The sequence below is a fragment of the Mustelus asterias genome, chromosome 15, assembly GCF_964213995.1.
Source record: "Mustelus asterias chromosome 15, sMusAst1.hap1.1, whole genome shotgun sequence".
NCBI lineage: Eukaryota > Metazoa > Chordata > Chondrichthyes > Carcharhiniformes > Triakidae > Mustelus > Mustelus asterias.
The window spans coordinates 109,152-126,769 of record NC_135815.1 but is presented as its reverse complement, the minus strand read 5'-3'; the positions used below and the strand labels follow the sequence as shown (position 1 = coordinate 126,769).

Below are 17,618 nucleotides of genomic sequence, written 5' to 3'. Positions count from 1 at the left end.
GTTACACCTCCTTCCAGATCGTTTATATAAATCACAAACAGCAGAGGTCCCAATACAGAGCCCTGCGGAACACCACTAGTCACAGGCCTCCAGCCGGAAAAAGGCCCTTCCACTACCACCCTCTGTCTTCTGTGACCAAGCCAGTTCTCCACCCATCTAACCACCTCCCCCTTTATGCCATGAGATCCAACTTTTTCACCAGCCTACCATGAGGGACTTTGTCAAACGCTTTACTAAAGTCCATATAGACGACATCCACGGCCCTTCCCTCGTCAACCATTCTGGTCACTTCTTCAAAAAGCTCTACCAGGTTAGTGAGGCATGACCTCCCTCTCACAAAACCATGCTGACTATCGTTAATGAGTTTATTCCTTTCTAAATGCGCATACATCCTATCTCTAAGAATCTTCTCCAACAACTTCCCCACCACGGACGTCAAGCTCACCGGCCTATAATTACCCGGGTTATCCTTCCTACCCTTCTTAAATAACGGGACCACATTAGCTATCCTCCAATCCTCTGGGACCTCACCTGTGTCCAGTGACGAGACAAAGATTTGCGTCAGAGGCCCAGCGATTTCATCTCTCGTCTCCCTGAGCAGCCTTGGATAGATTCCATCAGGCCCTGGGGATTTGTCAGTCTTTATATTCTCTAACAAACCTAACACTTCCTCCCTTGTAATGGAGATTTTCTCCAACGGTTCAACACTCCCCTCCAAGACACTCCCAGTCAACACATCCCTCTCCTTTGTGAATACCGACGCAAAGTATTCATTTAGGATCTCCCCTACTTCTTTGGGCTCCAAGCATAATTCCCCACTTTTGTCCATGAGGGGTCCGATTTTTTCCCTGACAACCCTTTTGTTCCTAACGTATGAATAAAATGCCTTGGGATTCTCCTTAATCCTGTCTGCCAAGGACATTTCGTGACCCCTTTTTGCCCTTCTAATTCCCCGTTTGAGTTCTTTCCTACTTTCTTTGTACTCCTCCAGAGCTCCCTCCGTTTTTAGCTGCCTGGACCTAACATACGCCTCTCTGTTCTTTTTGACCAGTCCCTCAATTTCCCTGGTTATCCACGGTTCTCGAATCCTACCCTTCCTATCCTTCTTTTTTACAGGCACATGCCTGTCCTGTAGCCCTAACAACTGTTCCTTAAAAGACTCCCACATGCCAGATGTGGATTTACCCTCAAACAGCCTCTCCCAATCAAGAGCTGCCACTTTCTGCCTAATCCCACTAAAGTTAGCCTTCCCCCAATCCAACACCTTACCCTTGGGACACCACTCATCCTTTTCCATCACTATCCTAAAGCTAACAGAATTGTGGTCACTATTTGCAACATGTTCCCCTACCGAAAATTTGAAGACCTGACCGGGCTCATTCCCCAGTACTAGGTCCAGTATAGCCCCCTCTCTAGTCGGGCTATCTACATATTGTTCCAAAGAACCCTCATGTACGCATTTTACAAATTCCTCCCCATTCAGAGTCCCAGCTCTCAGCGATTTCCACTCTATACCAGGGAAATCGAAGTCTCCCACTACAACAACCCTATTTTTCCTGCACCTATCCAGTATCTCCTGACATATCTGTTCTTCCACTTCCCTTGGGCTGTTGGGGGGCCTGTAGTATACCCCCAACATAGTGACTGCGCCCTTCCTGTTTCTAAGCTCCACCCAGAGTGACTCGTTACACGACCCCTCTGAATTGTCCTCCCTCTGCACCGCTGTAATATGCTCTCCAACTAATACTGCTACTCCCCCACCTCTTTTGGCCCCTCCTCTGTCTCGCCTAAAATATTTGTACCCCAGAATATTCAGCTGCCAGTCCTGTCCCTCTTTCAACCAAGTCTCTGTCACCGCAACCACATCCAAATTCCTCGTGAGTATTAAGGCCCTAAGTTCGTCTGTCTTACCTGCTACGCTCCTTGTACTGAAGTAGAAGCACTCCAGACCTACAGGCCCAGTGAGGTCATTCTCCCCCAGAGTGCTCTTCTTCTTTGCCAGCCTTGTCCTGGCCCCAAGCTCGTCCCCAGCCTCTACACTTGTAGACCTAATATTTTGATCCCCACCCCCCTGCCATACTAGTTTAAACCCCCCCGAACTGCACTAGCAAAACTCCCAGCCAGGATATTCGTGCCCTTCCAACTTAGTTGTGACCCGTCCTTCTTGTACAGGTGCCATCCTCTCCTGAAAACTTCCCATTGATCTAGGAAAATGAAGCCCTCCCTCCTGGACCAGTCCTTTAGCCAAGCATTCAATTGTACTAACTCCCTATTCTTAGCCTCACTGGCACAAGGCATTGGGAGCAGCCCAGAGATGGCCACCCTGGAGGCCCTACTTTTTAGTCTATTTCCCAACTCCCTGAATTGCTCTCGTAGGATCCCCCTGCTCTTCCTATCTGCGTCATTTGCACCAATGTGTACAATGACATCCGTTTCTTTATCTTCCCTTTTTAAGATGCCTCCTATCCACTTGGGGACATCCATTACCCCAGCACCAGGTAGGCAGACTACCATCCTGGAGTCCCGTTCGCACCCACAGAATCGCCTGTCCGTGCCTCTAACCGACGCATCCCCCACCACTATTGCTCTCCTAACCCCTCTCTTTCCTTTCCGGGCCACAGAGCCTGACTCTGTGCCAGTGACCTGGTCACTGTGGCTTACCCCTGGAGAGTCATCCTCCTCCACACTATCCAAAACAATATACTTGTTTTGGAGTGGGACAACCACAGGTGACCCCTCCACTAATTGCTCACTCACCTCCCCTCTCACACCTGTTGCCGAACCCTTCCTATTATGAGAGACAGCCACTGGAGTACTCTCTGGTACGTTACCCTTCTGACCTTTACTCCTCCTAACTGTGACCCACGTGTCTTCCTCCCGATGCCCGGGTGTAACTAGTTCCCTATAACTCATGTCAATTATTCTCTCATTCTCCCTGACGAGACCAAGGTCAGCAATCTGCAGCTCCAGTTCCGTGACGCGGTCCCTCAGGAGCTGCAGTTCCACGCACCTGGCACAAATGTGGTCCTCCGGGAGGCTAGGTGTTTCCAGGAACTCCCACATCCCACACCAGAAGCACCGAACTGGCCTATCATTCATAGTTACCCTTATCCTATATAGGTTTGGATAAAAATAACTTACCCTGCCTCGCCCTTTCCCCCGAAGCCCTGTGAGCCAAAGCCGTGACAGCTTTCACTCAGCTTCCCACTCACTCCGCAGCCCACTCCCGACGCTGCCCGCTGTATAGAGTGACTTTTATACTAAAAAACACAATCTCCCAGAATCCCCTGCAGCCGACTCCCACTTCCTCAGAGTTTAAACCTTTGAAAAAAGCCCGCGAAAAAAAACTGATTAAATAAATAAATAAAAATAAATTACATCTCAGAAACAGGCCTTTTGGCCCTTCTTGTCTGTGCCGAACCATTTTTAGCCTAGTCCCACTGACCTGCACTTGGGCCATATCCCTCCACATCCCTCTCATCCATGAACCCTTCCAAGTTTTTCTTAAATGTTAAAAGTTTACCACTTTATCCGGCAGCTCATTCCACACTCCCACCACTCTCTGCGTGAAGAAGTCCCCCCTAATATTCCCTTTAAACTTTTCTCCTTTCACCCTTAACCCATGCCCTCTGGTTTTTTTCTCCCCTCGCCTCAGTGGAAAAAGCCTGCTTGCATTCACTCTATCTATACCCATCAAAATCTTATACACCTCTATCAAATCTCCCCTCATTCTTCTACGCTCCAGGGAATAAAGTCCCAACCTATTCAATCTCTCTCTGTAACTCAGCTTCTCAAGTCCCGGCAACATCCTTGTGAACCTTCTCTGCACTCTTTCAACCTTATTTACATCCTTCCTGTAACTAGGTGACCAAAACTGTACACAATACTCTAAATGCGGCGTCACCAATGCCTTATAGAACCTTGATGTGGAGATGCCGGCGTTGGACTGGGGTAAGCACATTGAAGCCTCCTGGGCTTGTAGAATCTCACTAGCTGTTCTGTCTGGAGACAATACACATCTCTTTAACCTGTGTTGAATGCTCCCTCCACCCACATTATCTGTACCTTTAAGACCTGGCTGGCTGTAGAGATTTGCATTCTAATTAGTTTAGGCCGTCCTCATGTGTGCGGAACTTGGCCATCAGTTTCTGCTCAGTGACTCTGCGCTGTGAAGGGCGCCTTGGAGAACGCTTACCTGAAGATCCAAGGCTGAATGCCCGTGACTGCTGAAGTGCTCCCCCACAGGAAGAGAACAGTCTTGCCTGGTGATTGTCGAGCGGTGTTCATTCATCCGTTGTCGTAGCGTCTGCATGGTTTCCCCAATGTACCATGCCTCGGGACATCCTTTCCTGCAGCGTATCAGGTAGACAATGTTGGCCGAGTTGCAAGAGTAGGTACCGTGTACCTGGTAGATGGTGTTCTCACGCGAGATGATGGCATCCGTGTCGATGATCCGGCACGTCTTGCAGAGGTTGCTGTGGCAGGGTTGTGTGGTGTCGTGGTCACTGTTCTCCTGAAGGCTGGGTAGTTTGCTGCGGACAATGGTCTGTTTGAGGTTGCGTGGTTGTTTGAAGGCAAGAAGTGGGGGTGTGGGGATGGCCTTGGCGAGATGTTCGTCTTCATCAATGACATGTTGAAGGCTCCGGAGGAGATGCCGTAGCTTCTCCGCTCCGGGGAAGTTCTGGACAACGAAGGGTACTATGTCCACCGTGTCCCGTGTTTGTCTTCTGAGGAGGTCGGTGCGGTTTTTTGCTATGGCGCGTCGGAACTGTTGATCGATGAGTCGAGCGCCATATCCTGTTCTTATGAGGGCATCTTTCAGCGTCTGGAGGTGTCTGTTGCGATCCTCCTCATCCGAGCAGATCCTGTGTATTCAGAGGGCTTGTCCATAGGGGATGGTTTCTTTAACATGTTTAGGGTGGAAGCTGGAGAAGTGGAGCGTCATGAGGTTATCCGTGGGCTTGCGGTACAGTGAGGTGCTGAGGTGACCGTCCTTAATGGAGATGCGTGTGTCCAAGAATGCAACCGATTCCGGAGAGTAGTCCATGGTGAGTCTGATGGTGGGATGGAACTTGTTGATGTCATCATATAGTTGTTTCAGTGATTGCTCACCATGACTCCAAAGGAAGAAAATGTCATCGATGTACCTAGTCTATAGCATCGGTTGAAGGTCCTGTGCGGTGAAGAAGTCTTGTTCGAACCTGTGCATGAAGATGTTGGCATATTGAGGTGCGAATTTGGTCCCCATGGCTGTTCCGTGTGTCTGGATGAAGAACTGGTTGTTGAAGGTGAAGACATTGTGGTCCAGGATGAAGCGGATGAGTTGTAAAATTGCATCTGGAAACTGGCAGTTGACGGCATTGAGTACTGAGGGCGTTGCAGCAATGCCATCATCATGGGGGATGCTGGTGTAGAGTGCCGAGACATCCATTGTGACGAGGAGTGCTCCTGGTTCAACTGCTCCATGTGTGGTGAGTTTCTGTAGGAAGTCTGTAGTGTCACGACAAAAGCTGGGGGTTCTTTGTACAATGGGTTTCAGGATGCCCTCGACGTAGCCGGAGAGGTTCTCGCACAGGATTCCATTGCCTGAAACGATGGGACGGCCGGATGTGTTTGCCTTGTGTATCTTTGGGAGGCAGTATTGATCTCCAACGCGTGGAGTACGTGGGATGAGAGCACGGAGGGTGTTTTGAAGGTCCGGATCAAAGGTTTTGATCAGAGTGTTGAGTTGACGGGTGTGTTCTTTGGTCGGATCTGTGGGTAACTGTCTGTAGTGTTCCTCGTTGTTCAGTTGTCGGCTGGCTGTAGGATTCGCATTCTAAACAGTATTCTGTAACTTGATTCTGTCTGTTTGCACTGTTTGAGAGCAGATTTCCACTCCATCTGACGAAGGAGCAGTGCTCCGAAAACTTATAATATTTGCTACCAAATAAACCTGTTGGACTTTAACCTGGTGTTGTGAGACTTCTTACTACCTTCTTCCATTGAGCCAGTGTCTAATCCAATTTACTACCTCCACATGTATACCTAGTGAATGAACCTTCCTACCTAACCTCCCGTGAGGGACCTTATCAAAGGCCTTGCTGAAATCCAGGTAGACAACATCCACCGCCTTCCCTTCATCCACTTTCCTGGTAACCTCCTCGAAAAACTCTAATAGATTGGTCAAACATGGCCTACCACGCACAAAGCCATGTTGACTCTCCCTAATAAGTCCTTGTCTATCCAAATATTTGTAGATCCTATCCCTTATCACACCTTCCAATAACTTGCCCACCACCGACGTCAAACTTGCTGGCCTATAATTTCCCGGATTTCTTTTGGAACTTTTTTTAAACAACGGAACAACATGAGCCACCCTCCAATCATCCGGCACCTCCCCCATGAATACTGACATTTTAAATATGTCTGCCAGGGCCCCTGCAAGTTCAAAACTAGCTTCCCTCAAGGTCCATGGGAATACCCTGTCCGGTCCTGGGGATTTATCCACTCTGATTTGCCTCAAGACAGCAAGCACCTCCTCCCCTTTAATCTGTAATAAGATGCCAGATGTAGTAGTAGAGGCGGGTACAATTTTGTCTTAAAAAGCATTTAGACAGTTACATGGGTAAGGTGGGTATGGAGGGATATGGACCAAATGCGAGTTATTGGGACTAGCTTAGGGCTTTAAAAAAAGGGGCGTCATGGACAAGTTGGGCCAAAGAGCCTGTTTCCATGCTAGAAACCTCTATGACTTTATGGAGTTTAATCCAGACAAATGTGAGGTAATGCATTTTGGAAGGTCTAATACGGACAGGAAATGTACAGTAAATGGCAGAACCCTTAAGAGTATTGATAGGCAGAGGGATCTGGGTGCACGGGTACACAGGTGGAGAAGGTAGTCAAGAAGGCATATGGCATGCTTGCCTTCGTCGGCCGGGCACTGAGTTTAAAAATTAGAACCTTGGTTAGGCTGCAAAGAACAAAGAAAATTACAGCACAGGAACAGGCCCTTCGGCCCTCTAAGCCTGCACCGACCATGCTGCCCGACTGAACTAAAACCCCCTACCCTTCCGGGGACCATATCCCTCTATTCCCATCCTATTCATGTATTTGTCAAGACACCCCTTAAAAGTCACTAATGTATCCACTTCCACTACCTCCCCCGGTAACGAGTTCCAGGCATCCACTACTCTCTGTGTAAAAAATCTGCCTCGTACAACTCCTTTAAACCTTGCCCCTCGCATCTTAAAACTGTGCCCCCTAGTAATTGACTCTTCCACCCTGGGAAAAAGCACTTGGAATATAGTATTCAATTCTGATCGCTGCACTATGGATATGGAAGCTTTGGAGAGGGTACAGAAAAGATTTACCAGGATGTTGCCTGGTATGGAAGGCATTAGCTATGAAGAGAGGTTGGAGAAACTTGGTCTGTTCTCACTGGAACGACGGAAGTTGAGGGGCGACCTGATAGAAGTCTACAAGATTAAGAGGGGCATGGACAGAGTGGATAGTCAAGAAGCTTTTTACCAGGGAGGAAGGGTCAACTACTAGAGGCATAGTTTTAAAGGAGACGTACAAGGCAAACTTATTTTAGGGTGGTGGATGCCTGGAACTCGTTGCCGGGGGAGGTAGTTGAAGCAGATACGATAGTGACTTTTAAGGGGCATCTGGACAAATACATGAATAGGATGGGAATAGGGCGGCATGGTCCCCGGAAGGGTAAGGGTTTTAGTTCAAACGGGCAGCATAGTTGGTGTAGTCTTGGAGGGCCAAAGGGCCTGTTCCTGTGCTGGAATTTTCTTTGGCCTTTGTTCTAAGTCCCTTAGAAGGGACAATTAGTTCAAATTCATGAAGCCCATGAAATTGAAGACAAATTATTGACCTGGTTAGAAAATTGGCTGAGAGTCAGGATAATGGACGGGTACTCAAATTGCCAGGGTGTCACCAGTGTGGTTCTGCACAGATCTGTGTTTGGGTCTCAACTACTCACTGTATTTATTAATGATTTGGATGATGGGATAGGAAGCTACATGTCCAAATTTGCTTAACACAGATAAGTGACACGTTAGTTTAAATGGAAGGATGAAATTATAAAAAGATATTGATAGACCAGGTGAATGGGTAACACTGTGGCAGAAGAATTTCAATTTGGGCAAATGTGAGGCCAACCAACCACTTTGAGTCAAAAAGGGTAGAACAGGGTACTTTCTAAATGGTAAAACAGTTCAAACCACTGAAGGTCCAAAGAGACTTGGAAGGCTAGGTACATCGACCGTTAAAATGTCATGAACAGCTAAAAGGCCCTGGTTAGATTACATTTGGAGTACGGAGAGCAATCATGGACACTGCACCTTAGGAAATATATATTGGCATTGGAAGGAATGAAGTGTGGATTTGTGAGAATGCTATCTGGGCTGCACAGAAAAAATGATGAGATGAGATTACTGGTGCTGTATTCTTGTAATTTAGAAGGTTAAGGGATTAATGTTTTCAAGATTTTAAAGGGACAAATGGTTTCTCACTATCTACCCTATTTCCTCTGAATAGGAAGTTTGGGATGAGGGGGCAAAATATCAAAATTAGGAAACACTTTTTCATGCTGAAAAGTGATATGACTTATAATAGAAGTCTGGAACTCTTTTTTCACAAATGTTAGATTGATTGTTAACTTTCTACGTGAGATTGAGAGATATTTGTGAACCAAAAGTATTCAGCGATATTGGGCAAAGGAGGCACATGGAGTTAGACTGCAGACCAGCCATGATCACAGTGAAGGATAGAACAGGCTGGAGGAACTGAATGGCCACCTCTTGTTGCTATGATTTGAATATAGGGATAGGGATGTTTTGCTGCAATTGTGTAGGGCATTGGTGAGGCCACACCTGGAGTATTGTGTGCAGTTCTGGTGTCCTTATCTGAGGAAGGATGTCCTTGCTATACAGGGAGTACAGCGAAGGTTTACCAGGTTGATTTCTGGGATGGCAGGTCTGTCATATGAGGAGAGACTAAGTTTGTTAGGATTATATTCACTGGAGTTTAGAAGAGTGAGGGGGAGATCTGTCTGATTTCAAGAAGAAGAAATTAGATATAGTTCTTGGGGCTAAAGGGATCAGGATATTGAATTTGATGATCAGCCATGACCAATATGAATGGCAGAGCAGGCTCAAAGGCCTACTCCTGCTTCTAGTTTCTATGTTTATATGACTGCAGACTGGATGCAGTGCTTCTGTCTCTCTCCCTGGTTTTGGAAATTCTGCTGCCTGTTGACTAGCTAAAAGTGTGCTGGGAGCTCCAGGACAGGGAAGTCAGAGTTTAAGTTCTCTATCCAAAAGACTAATTCACAGCAGGTGTTGCAAAGCTGCAAGATCCAGCATCACGTGAACATACTTACTTTCTGTGCTAAGCCTAGAACGGGGGTGTATGTTTGTAGGGATGTTTGTGTTGGTACAGTCTTCTTAGCTATTAAGATTTATACAATATCTTGGTTGTTTTTTCCTTGTTTGTAACTGGTAAAGTTTATTGCTAATTGCCTTATTATGTGTTAACTGTATTCTTAAATAAACTTTGTTTGATAAAAGCTCCCTAGTGGGTCACTTGAATCATACCTGGACTGAAACATCTTATGCTTACCCTAGCCAATTCAAAGTGTAAAACTTATGTCTAGGCTGACTTCATAGGTAATTTGTTGGGACAAATTGACGGATTTTCAGGCCTCTGCTCTTCAAACTCCCAATAATCATTGTACCCAGATCATTTCTAATCTGTACCTGAGGGATTGCTGGCATACTTTGCAACTTCAGCTTCACATGTGTCCTCTTTTTTGCCTGCTTTTTTCCCCGCCGGTTTCTCTTTCTCCTCTTGGAATCGGAGGATGTGACAAGTGGCATCTTGTCCGACAGCCAGAATATCCCCAGCGACTGCCATGTTCATGGTGGCTCTTGTCTCCGTGTCATGAGAATGAACAAGTGTCGCCGAAAGGCTTCCGGTCACACGTTCCAAACGTAGGAAATGCTGGCAGCAAAACAAAGATCAGGTAATCAGTAAAAACTAATAAATATCCTTGTGTAAATTGTCAATTTCAAGTTAGGTTTGTGTATGCGTATTATACAATACTCAAATATAGACTGAGCTAATAAAAGTGTAACAGGCAAAGATGGAAGGAATTCCTGAAATCTGTACAAGAGAACTTTCTCGATAAATGTGTTTACAGGCCAACAAAGCAGGAAGCAGCACTGAATCTAGGAGAATGAAGTGGGGCAAGTTCAGTATGTTCTAGTGGGAGAACTTTTGGGAAATAGTAAAGACATCATGAGGTTTAGATCAGTTATGGAGGAGGACAAGGATAATCATGTCTGAAAGGATGGGGGAAAAGTCAGGCCGATTGTAGATATAACGACCCAACCCAATACATCCTGAGTTCAAGCTTCTTATTCTAGGTCATGTTCTTTCAGTATAATGGAAATTCAAGTGCTAAATATAGTAGTGACACAGCATAGTAATTAACTTGACAACTCAACATTTAATATATGCTTACAGCCTGGAAAATTACCAAACACTGACCCACATCAAAAAAACCTGACAACGCCAAAATGGTTCTGATTATAGATCTATGTTTTGCCAAAACTAACATTCTGAAGGTGCAGTGACAATGCTCTGTATCTTTAGTTGTAGCCTAGGTATACTCAATTTCACTTCCTTGCATTGGAGGAGAATGAGACAAGTATATGAAGGGAGATGGAGATGATTAACAGTTGTCCTATAGTTTCAAGTTAATGGAGGCATGCAACCCCATAACATTTGGGGCCTGGCATTCTGTGTGCCCCAGTTCTCATTGCAATGGTTGTTACAAACTCCCTACGTCAGTTTCAATTGAGGTGGACAGCTGTAGATTTGGGCAACCCATGTAATTTGCATAATTGTCATTTTCAATATCAGCTGCCTCACCATTCAGTGCGAGCGGTGGTAACATATTGGTATTGTCACTAGACTAGTAATCCAGGAGACAGGTTAATGCTCCAGGGACCCAAGTTCAAATCTCACCACAGCAGATGGTGAAAGTTGAAGTCATTAAAAGTTTAACGATGACTAATGATTGTTGCAAAAACCCAACCAGTTCACTAATGTCCTTTAGGAAGGAAATCTGTCATCCTTATCTGGTCTGATCTACATGTGACTCCAGACCCAAGGCAATGAGGTTGTACCATAAGACATAAAAGCAGAATTAGGCCACTCGGCCCATCGAGTCTGCTCTGCCATTCAATCATGGCTGATTTTTTTTCTCATCCCCATTCTCCTGCCTTTTCCTCATAACCCCTGATCCCCTTATTAATCAAGAACCTATCTATCTCTGTCTTAAAGACATTCAATGACCTGGCCTCCACAGCCTTCTGCAGCAAAGAGTTCCACAGATTCACCACTCTCTGGCTGAAGAAATTCCTTCTCATCTCGGTTTTAAAGGATCGTCCCTTTAGCCTGAGGTTGTACCCTCTGGTTCTAGTTTTTCCTACTGGTGGAAACATCCTCTCCACGTCCACTCTATCCAGGCCTCGCAATGTCCTGTAAGTTTCAATAAGATTCCCTCTCATCCTTCTAAACTCCAATGAGTACAGACTCAGAGTCCTCAACCGTTCCTCAGGTTGACCCTTAACTGCCCTCTGAAATGGCTTAGCAAGCCACTCAGTTGTTTCAAATGCCCAAAGAAAGTCTGAAAGGAATGAAACCAGATGGACCACCCGGCATCAACTTAGGCACTGGAAACAACAGTGACAAACTCAGCCCAGTCAACCCTGCAAAGATCTCCTTAGTAACATCTGGGTGCCCGTGCCAAAACTGGGACAAGCAACAGCCTGACATAGTTATACTTAAGGAATCATACTTTACCGACAGATAGTGTGCCAGACACCACCATCACTATCCCTAGGTGTGTCCTGTCCCACTGGCAGAGGTGGCAGCACAGTGGTATACAGTCAGGAAGGAGTTACCCTGGGAGTCCTCAACATCAACTCCACACCCCATGAAGTCTAATGACATCAGGTCAAACATGGGCATTGAAACCTCTTACTGGTTACGATGCCAAATGACCTACACCTGCTTCTCGTCTCTATGTCTGGGAAGTACGGGCTTGACTATCGAAACAGACCTAAACATCAGAGATATCTTGGAGGTGGTGAAATTTTTAGAGATAATAATCCGAGACAAAATTAATTTTCACTTTGAAAATTTTGATTTAATCTTTTTTTCGAAAAGGCAAATTGTATTTTCCTAACTTGATCCCGTTCCTTCATAAAGTAACAGAAAGGATTGGTGAGGATAGAGTGGCTTGTAGTGCAAATGGATTTTCAGAAATCATTTGATAATGCATCACATAAAAGACCTGGATTAATGACCTGGATTCGGCTGCACAAAGCTAATTTTAAAATTTGCAGATTATATGAAATTCATACATACAGTAAACTGTGAGAGGACTAGTAACAGGCATCATGAAAACATTGACAAACAGGTGAAATGGACTGACACGTGACAGACCTCCTCCATGATCATCCTCAACACCAATGCCCAGCTTTGTTCTCAGCCCCCTACGATACTCCTTACACTGTTTGGCCAAATTCCCCTCCAACTCGATTTTCAAATTTGCTGATGACACCACCATAGTGGGTCAGATCTCAAACAACGATGGGGTGGAGTACAGGAATGAGAGAGAATATCTGGTGAATTGATGCAAGGACAATAATCTCTCCTTCAATGCCAACAAAATGAAGGAAATTTTCATCAACTTCAGGAAGTGTAGTGGAGGACACGCTCCTGTCTAAATCAACGGGGATGAAGTGCAACTGGTCAAGAGCTCCAAGCTTCTAGGTGTCCAGATCATTAACAACCTGTCCTGGTCCCTCCATGCCATGCTATAATTAAGATAGCCCACCCACGCCTTTACTTTCACAGAAGACGAAGAGTCTTTGACAAGATCCCTCATGGCAGACTACTGCAGAAGGTGAAGTCGCATGGGATGAGAGGTGAGCTGCCAAGGTGGATACAAAACTGGCTCAGTCAAAGAAGATGATGTGGAGATGCCAGCGTTGGACTGGGGTAAGCACAGTAAGAGGTCTCACAACACCAGGTTAAAGTCCAACAGGTTTCTTTGGTAGCAAAAGCCACAAGCTTTCGGAGCACTGCCCCTTCATCAGGTGAGTGGGAGTTCTGTTCACAAACAGGGCATATATAGATACAAACTCAATTTACAAGGTAATTGTTGGAATGCGAGTCTTTACAGGTAATCAAGTCTTAAAAGGTACAGACAATGTGAATGAAGAGAGGGTTAAGCACAGGTTAAAGAGATGTGTATTGTCTCCAGCCAGGACAGTTAGTGAGATTTTGCAAGCCCAGGCAAGTCGTGGGGGTTACAGATAGTGTGACATGAACCCAAGATCCCGGTTGAGGCCGTCCTCATGTGTGCGGAACTTGGCTATCAGTCTCTGCTCAGCGACTCTGCGTTGTCGTGTGTCATGAAGGCCGCCTTGGAGAACGTTTACCCAAAGATCAGTGGCCGAATGCCCGTAACTGCTGAAGTGCTCCCCAACAGGAAGAGAACAGTCTTGCCTGGTGATTGTCGAGCAATGTTCATTCATCCATTGTCACAGCGTTTGCACGGTCTCCCCAATGTACCATGCCTCGGGACATCCTTTCCTGCAGCGTATCAGGTAGTCAGCGTTGGCCGAGTTGCAAGAGTATGTACCATGTACCTGGTGGATGGTGTTCTCACGTGACGTGATGGCATCCGTGTCGATGATCCGGCATGTCTTGCAGAGGTTGCTGTGGCAGAGTTGTGTGGTGTCATGGTCACTGTTCTCCTGAAGGCTGGGTAGTTTGCTGCGGACAATGGTCTGTTTGAGGTTGTGCGGTTGTTTGAAGGCAAGATGTGGGGGTGTGGGGATGGCCTTGGCGAGATGTTCTTCTTCATCGATGACATGTTGAAGGCTCCGAAGAAGATGTCGTAGCTTCCATGCACCCGAATGGACCTACCTTGTGTTAAGTTGATCCTTCTCTATGCCCTAGCTATGATTTTAACATTACATTCTGCACTCTCTCCTTTCCTTTTCTATGTACAGTATGCTTTGTTTGCATAGCGTGCAAGAAACAATACTTTTTACTGTATACTAATACATGTGACAATAATAAATCAAATCAAGATGTCTTGGAGGTCACTATTAGCCAGAAACTCAACTTGATCAACTATACATGTGGCTAAAAAAGATCAGAGACTGGGAATTCTGCAACAAGTTACTCTCTTCCTGAATTCCCAAAGCCTGTCCACAATCTACAAAGTACAAGTTAGGAACAGAACAAAGAACAGTACAGCACAGGAACAGGCCCTTTGGCCCTCAAGGTGCATTGACACATGCCGCCTTTCTAAACTAAAGACCTTTTGCCTCAATGTGGTCCATAATCACTCAATTCCCTGCCTATTCATGTATCTTCAAGATGCCTCTTAAACGTTGCTATTGTGTCTATTTCTGCCACCTCCTAACAGCGCATTCCAGGCACTTACCACCCTCTGTGTAAAAAACTTGCTTCTCTCATCACATAGAAACTAGACGCAACAGTAGGCCATTTGGCCCTTCGAGCCTGCTCCACCATTCATTATGATCATCGCTGATCATCAAATTCAATATCCTGATCCCCCCTTCCTCCCATATCCCTTGATCTCTTTTAGCCCCAAGTGCTATATCTAATTTCTTCTTGAAATCACACAACGTTTTGGCCTCTGTTGCTTTCTGTGGTAGCAAATTCCACACATTCACCACTCTCTGGGTAAAGAAATTTCTCCTCATCTCAGTTCTAAAAGGATTACCCCTTATCCTCAAAAGAACTATGACTCCTAGTTCTGGACTCCCCCTTCACTAGAACATAGAACATTACAGCGCAGTACAGGCCCTTCGATGTTGCGCCGACCAGTGAAACCAATCTAAAGTCCCGCTAATCTATACTATTCCAATATCATCCATATGTTTATCCAATAGCCATTTGAATGCTCTTAATGTTGACGAGTCCACTACTGCTGCAGGCAGGGCATTCCATGCCCTTATTACTCTCTGAGTAAAGAACCTACCTCTAACATCTGTCCTATATCTCTCACCCCTCAATTTAAAGCTATGTCCCCTCGTGTTAGCCATCACCATCTGAGGAAAAAGGCTCTCACTATCCACCCTATCTAATCCTCTGATTATCTTGTATGCCTCTATTAAGTCACCTCTTAACCTTCTTCTCTCTAATGAAAACAACCTCAAGTCCCTCAGCCTTTCCTCATATGATCTTCCCACCATACCAGGCAACATCCTGGTAAATCTCCTCTGCACCCTTTCCAATGCTTTCACATCTTTCCTATAATGCGGCGATCAGAACTGTATGCAATACTCCAAGTGCAGCCACACCAGAGTTTTGTACAGTGGGAACATTCTTTCTGAATCTACCCTGTCTAACCCTGTTAGAATTTTATAAGCTTCTATGAGATCTCTCTCACTCTTCTAAACTCCAATGAATACAATTATAAACGACTTAGTCTGTACTCATATGACAGACCTGCCATCCCAGGAATCAGCCTGGTAAAATTTTGCTGTATTCCCTCCAAAGCAAGATCATCCTTCCTCAGATAAGGACACCAAAACTGCACACAGTACTCCAGGTGTGGCCTCACCAACACCCTATACAATTGCAGCAAAACATCCCTATCCCCATACTCAAATCCTCTTGCTATGAAGGCCAACATACCATTTGCCTTCTTTACTGCCTGCTGTACCTGTGCACTTACTTTCAGTGACTGATGCACGAGGACTCCAAGGTCTCGCTGAGTATCCATCTCTCAATTTACACCATTCAAGCAATAATCTGTCTTCCTATTATTGCTGCCAAAGTGGATAACCTCACATGTATCCACATTATACTGCATCTGCCATGCAGATGCCCACACACTCAGCCTGTCCAAATCACGCTGAAGCATATTTGCATATCACAGCTCATCTCCCATCCAACTTTGGAGATAATACATTTAGTTCCCTCTTCCAGATCATTAATATATGTGAACAGTTGGGGTCTGAGCACAGATCCAGGCGGTAACTCAATAGTCACTGCCTGCCAATCAGAAAAAGACCCATTTAAACCAACTCTTTGCTTCCTATCTGCTAACCAGCTTTCTACCCATCTCAAGGCATTATCTGCAATTCCATGTGCTTTAACTTTACGTAGTAGTGTGTTATGTGAGACCTTGTCGAAAGCTTTCTGGTTCTCCTCAGTCAACTCTACTAGTTACATCCTCAAAAAAATTTCAATTGATTCGTCAAAGATGATTTCCCTTTTGTAAATCCATGCTGACTTTGTCTGATTATACCACTGCCTTCCAAATGCCGAGTTATGAAATCCTTGATAATAGACTCTGGAACTCCCCCAGTACTGATGTTAGTCTCACTGGTCTATAGTTCCCCGTTTTCTCTCTACCTCCCTTTTCAATAGCCAGCTTACATTAGCTAGCTCCTTTAAACTCCCCCCTTTTACCTTAAACCTATGTGTCCTAGTAATTGCTATTTCTACCCTTGGAAAAAGACTCCGACTACCCATGCTTCTCATAATTTTGTAAACTTCTATCAGGTCCATGCGATGGAATACTCTGAGTGCGGCACCAAGAAAACTTATGATGGACCATTAACAGCCAAAATAATAAAAGATAATAGTGAACAAGAATCTCAGATAGAGAATCCCCAGTGTGAGCATCCAGGGTGGTCATCCAGTGGATCCAATGAGTGTCCAGTGGATGCAGTGAGTGTCCAGAGTAAGTGTCCAGTGGATGCAGTGAGTGTCCATTGGATGAAGTGAGTGTCCAGAGTGAGTGTCCAGTGGATGCAGTGAGTGTCCAGAGTGAGTGTCCAGTGGATGCAGTGTGTCCAGAGTGTGTCCAGTGGATGCCGTGAGTGTCCAGTGGATGCAGTGTGTCCTGTGGATGCAGTGAGTGTCCAGAGTGAGTGCCCAGTGGATACAGTGAGTGTCCAGTGGATCGCCGCTGTCTCTCCTGCGGGACTCACCACTCCGTTGCTGATGCCGGTTTTGGAGGCTCCTCCTCCGCCCGCGGTCACCACCAGGTCGGCCCGCGGGACACTGACGGTGTAAAGCGGGAAAGGAGCTCGGTACAACTCGGGGGCTCCGCGGCGGCCCATTGCCCTCAGCTAGGGCTTCCCGGCGGCTTAACAGGTCCCGGCCTTTCCTAACTCTCGGGTTCCGCTTCCTGGACTCGGCCTGACGGCAGACACATCAGCACTGGGACGGACAGGTGACGCACAGAGGGTGGGGCCTACGGGCGCCATATTTGTGCGGGGCTCAGGACACCATGTTTGTGCGGGGCTCAGGACACCATGTTTGTGCGGGGCTCCGGGCGCCATGTTTGAGAGGGGCTCAGGGCGCCATGTTTGTGCGGGGCTCCGGGCGCCATGTTTGTGCGGGGCTCCGGGCGCCATGTTTGTGCGGGGCTCAGGGCGCCATGTTTGTGAGGGGCTCAGGGCGCCATTTGCCACCTTCTCACTCTCACGCCGAGGCTCCTCACCCTCTTATTCCCTCTCCAAAGCCATATTTCATCCACCGTGAATCTTGTTTTTCCT

The 17,618-nt window shown here is 46.2% G+C and overlaps 1 protein-coding gene across 3 annotated transcripts in view; it reads right to left on the bottom strand.

The window, feature by feature from the left end:
• preb (prolactin regulatory element binding) overlaps positions 1-17,287 on the bottom strand; it is a 96,542-nt gene extending 79,255 nt beyond the window's left edge. For all 3 annotated transcript variants that reach the window (XM_078229348.1, XM_078229347.1, XM_078229349.1), the window contains exons 1-2: positions 17,049-17,287; positions 9,750-9,993 (exon numbers count right to left, since the gene is read on the bottom strand). In XM_078229348.1, the coding sequence (XP_078085474.1) occupies positions 9,750-9,993; positions 17,049-17,180 (376 nt within the window). In that variant the 5' untranslated portion in view covers positions 17,181-17,287. The remainder of the gene's footprint in view (positions 1-9,749; positions 9,994-17,048) is intronic.
• Positions 17,288-17,618: the final 331 nt, after the last annotated feature.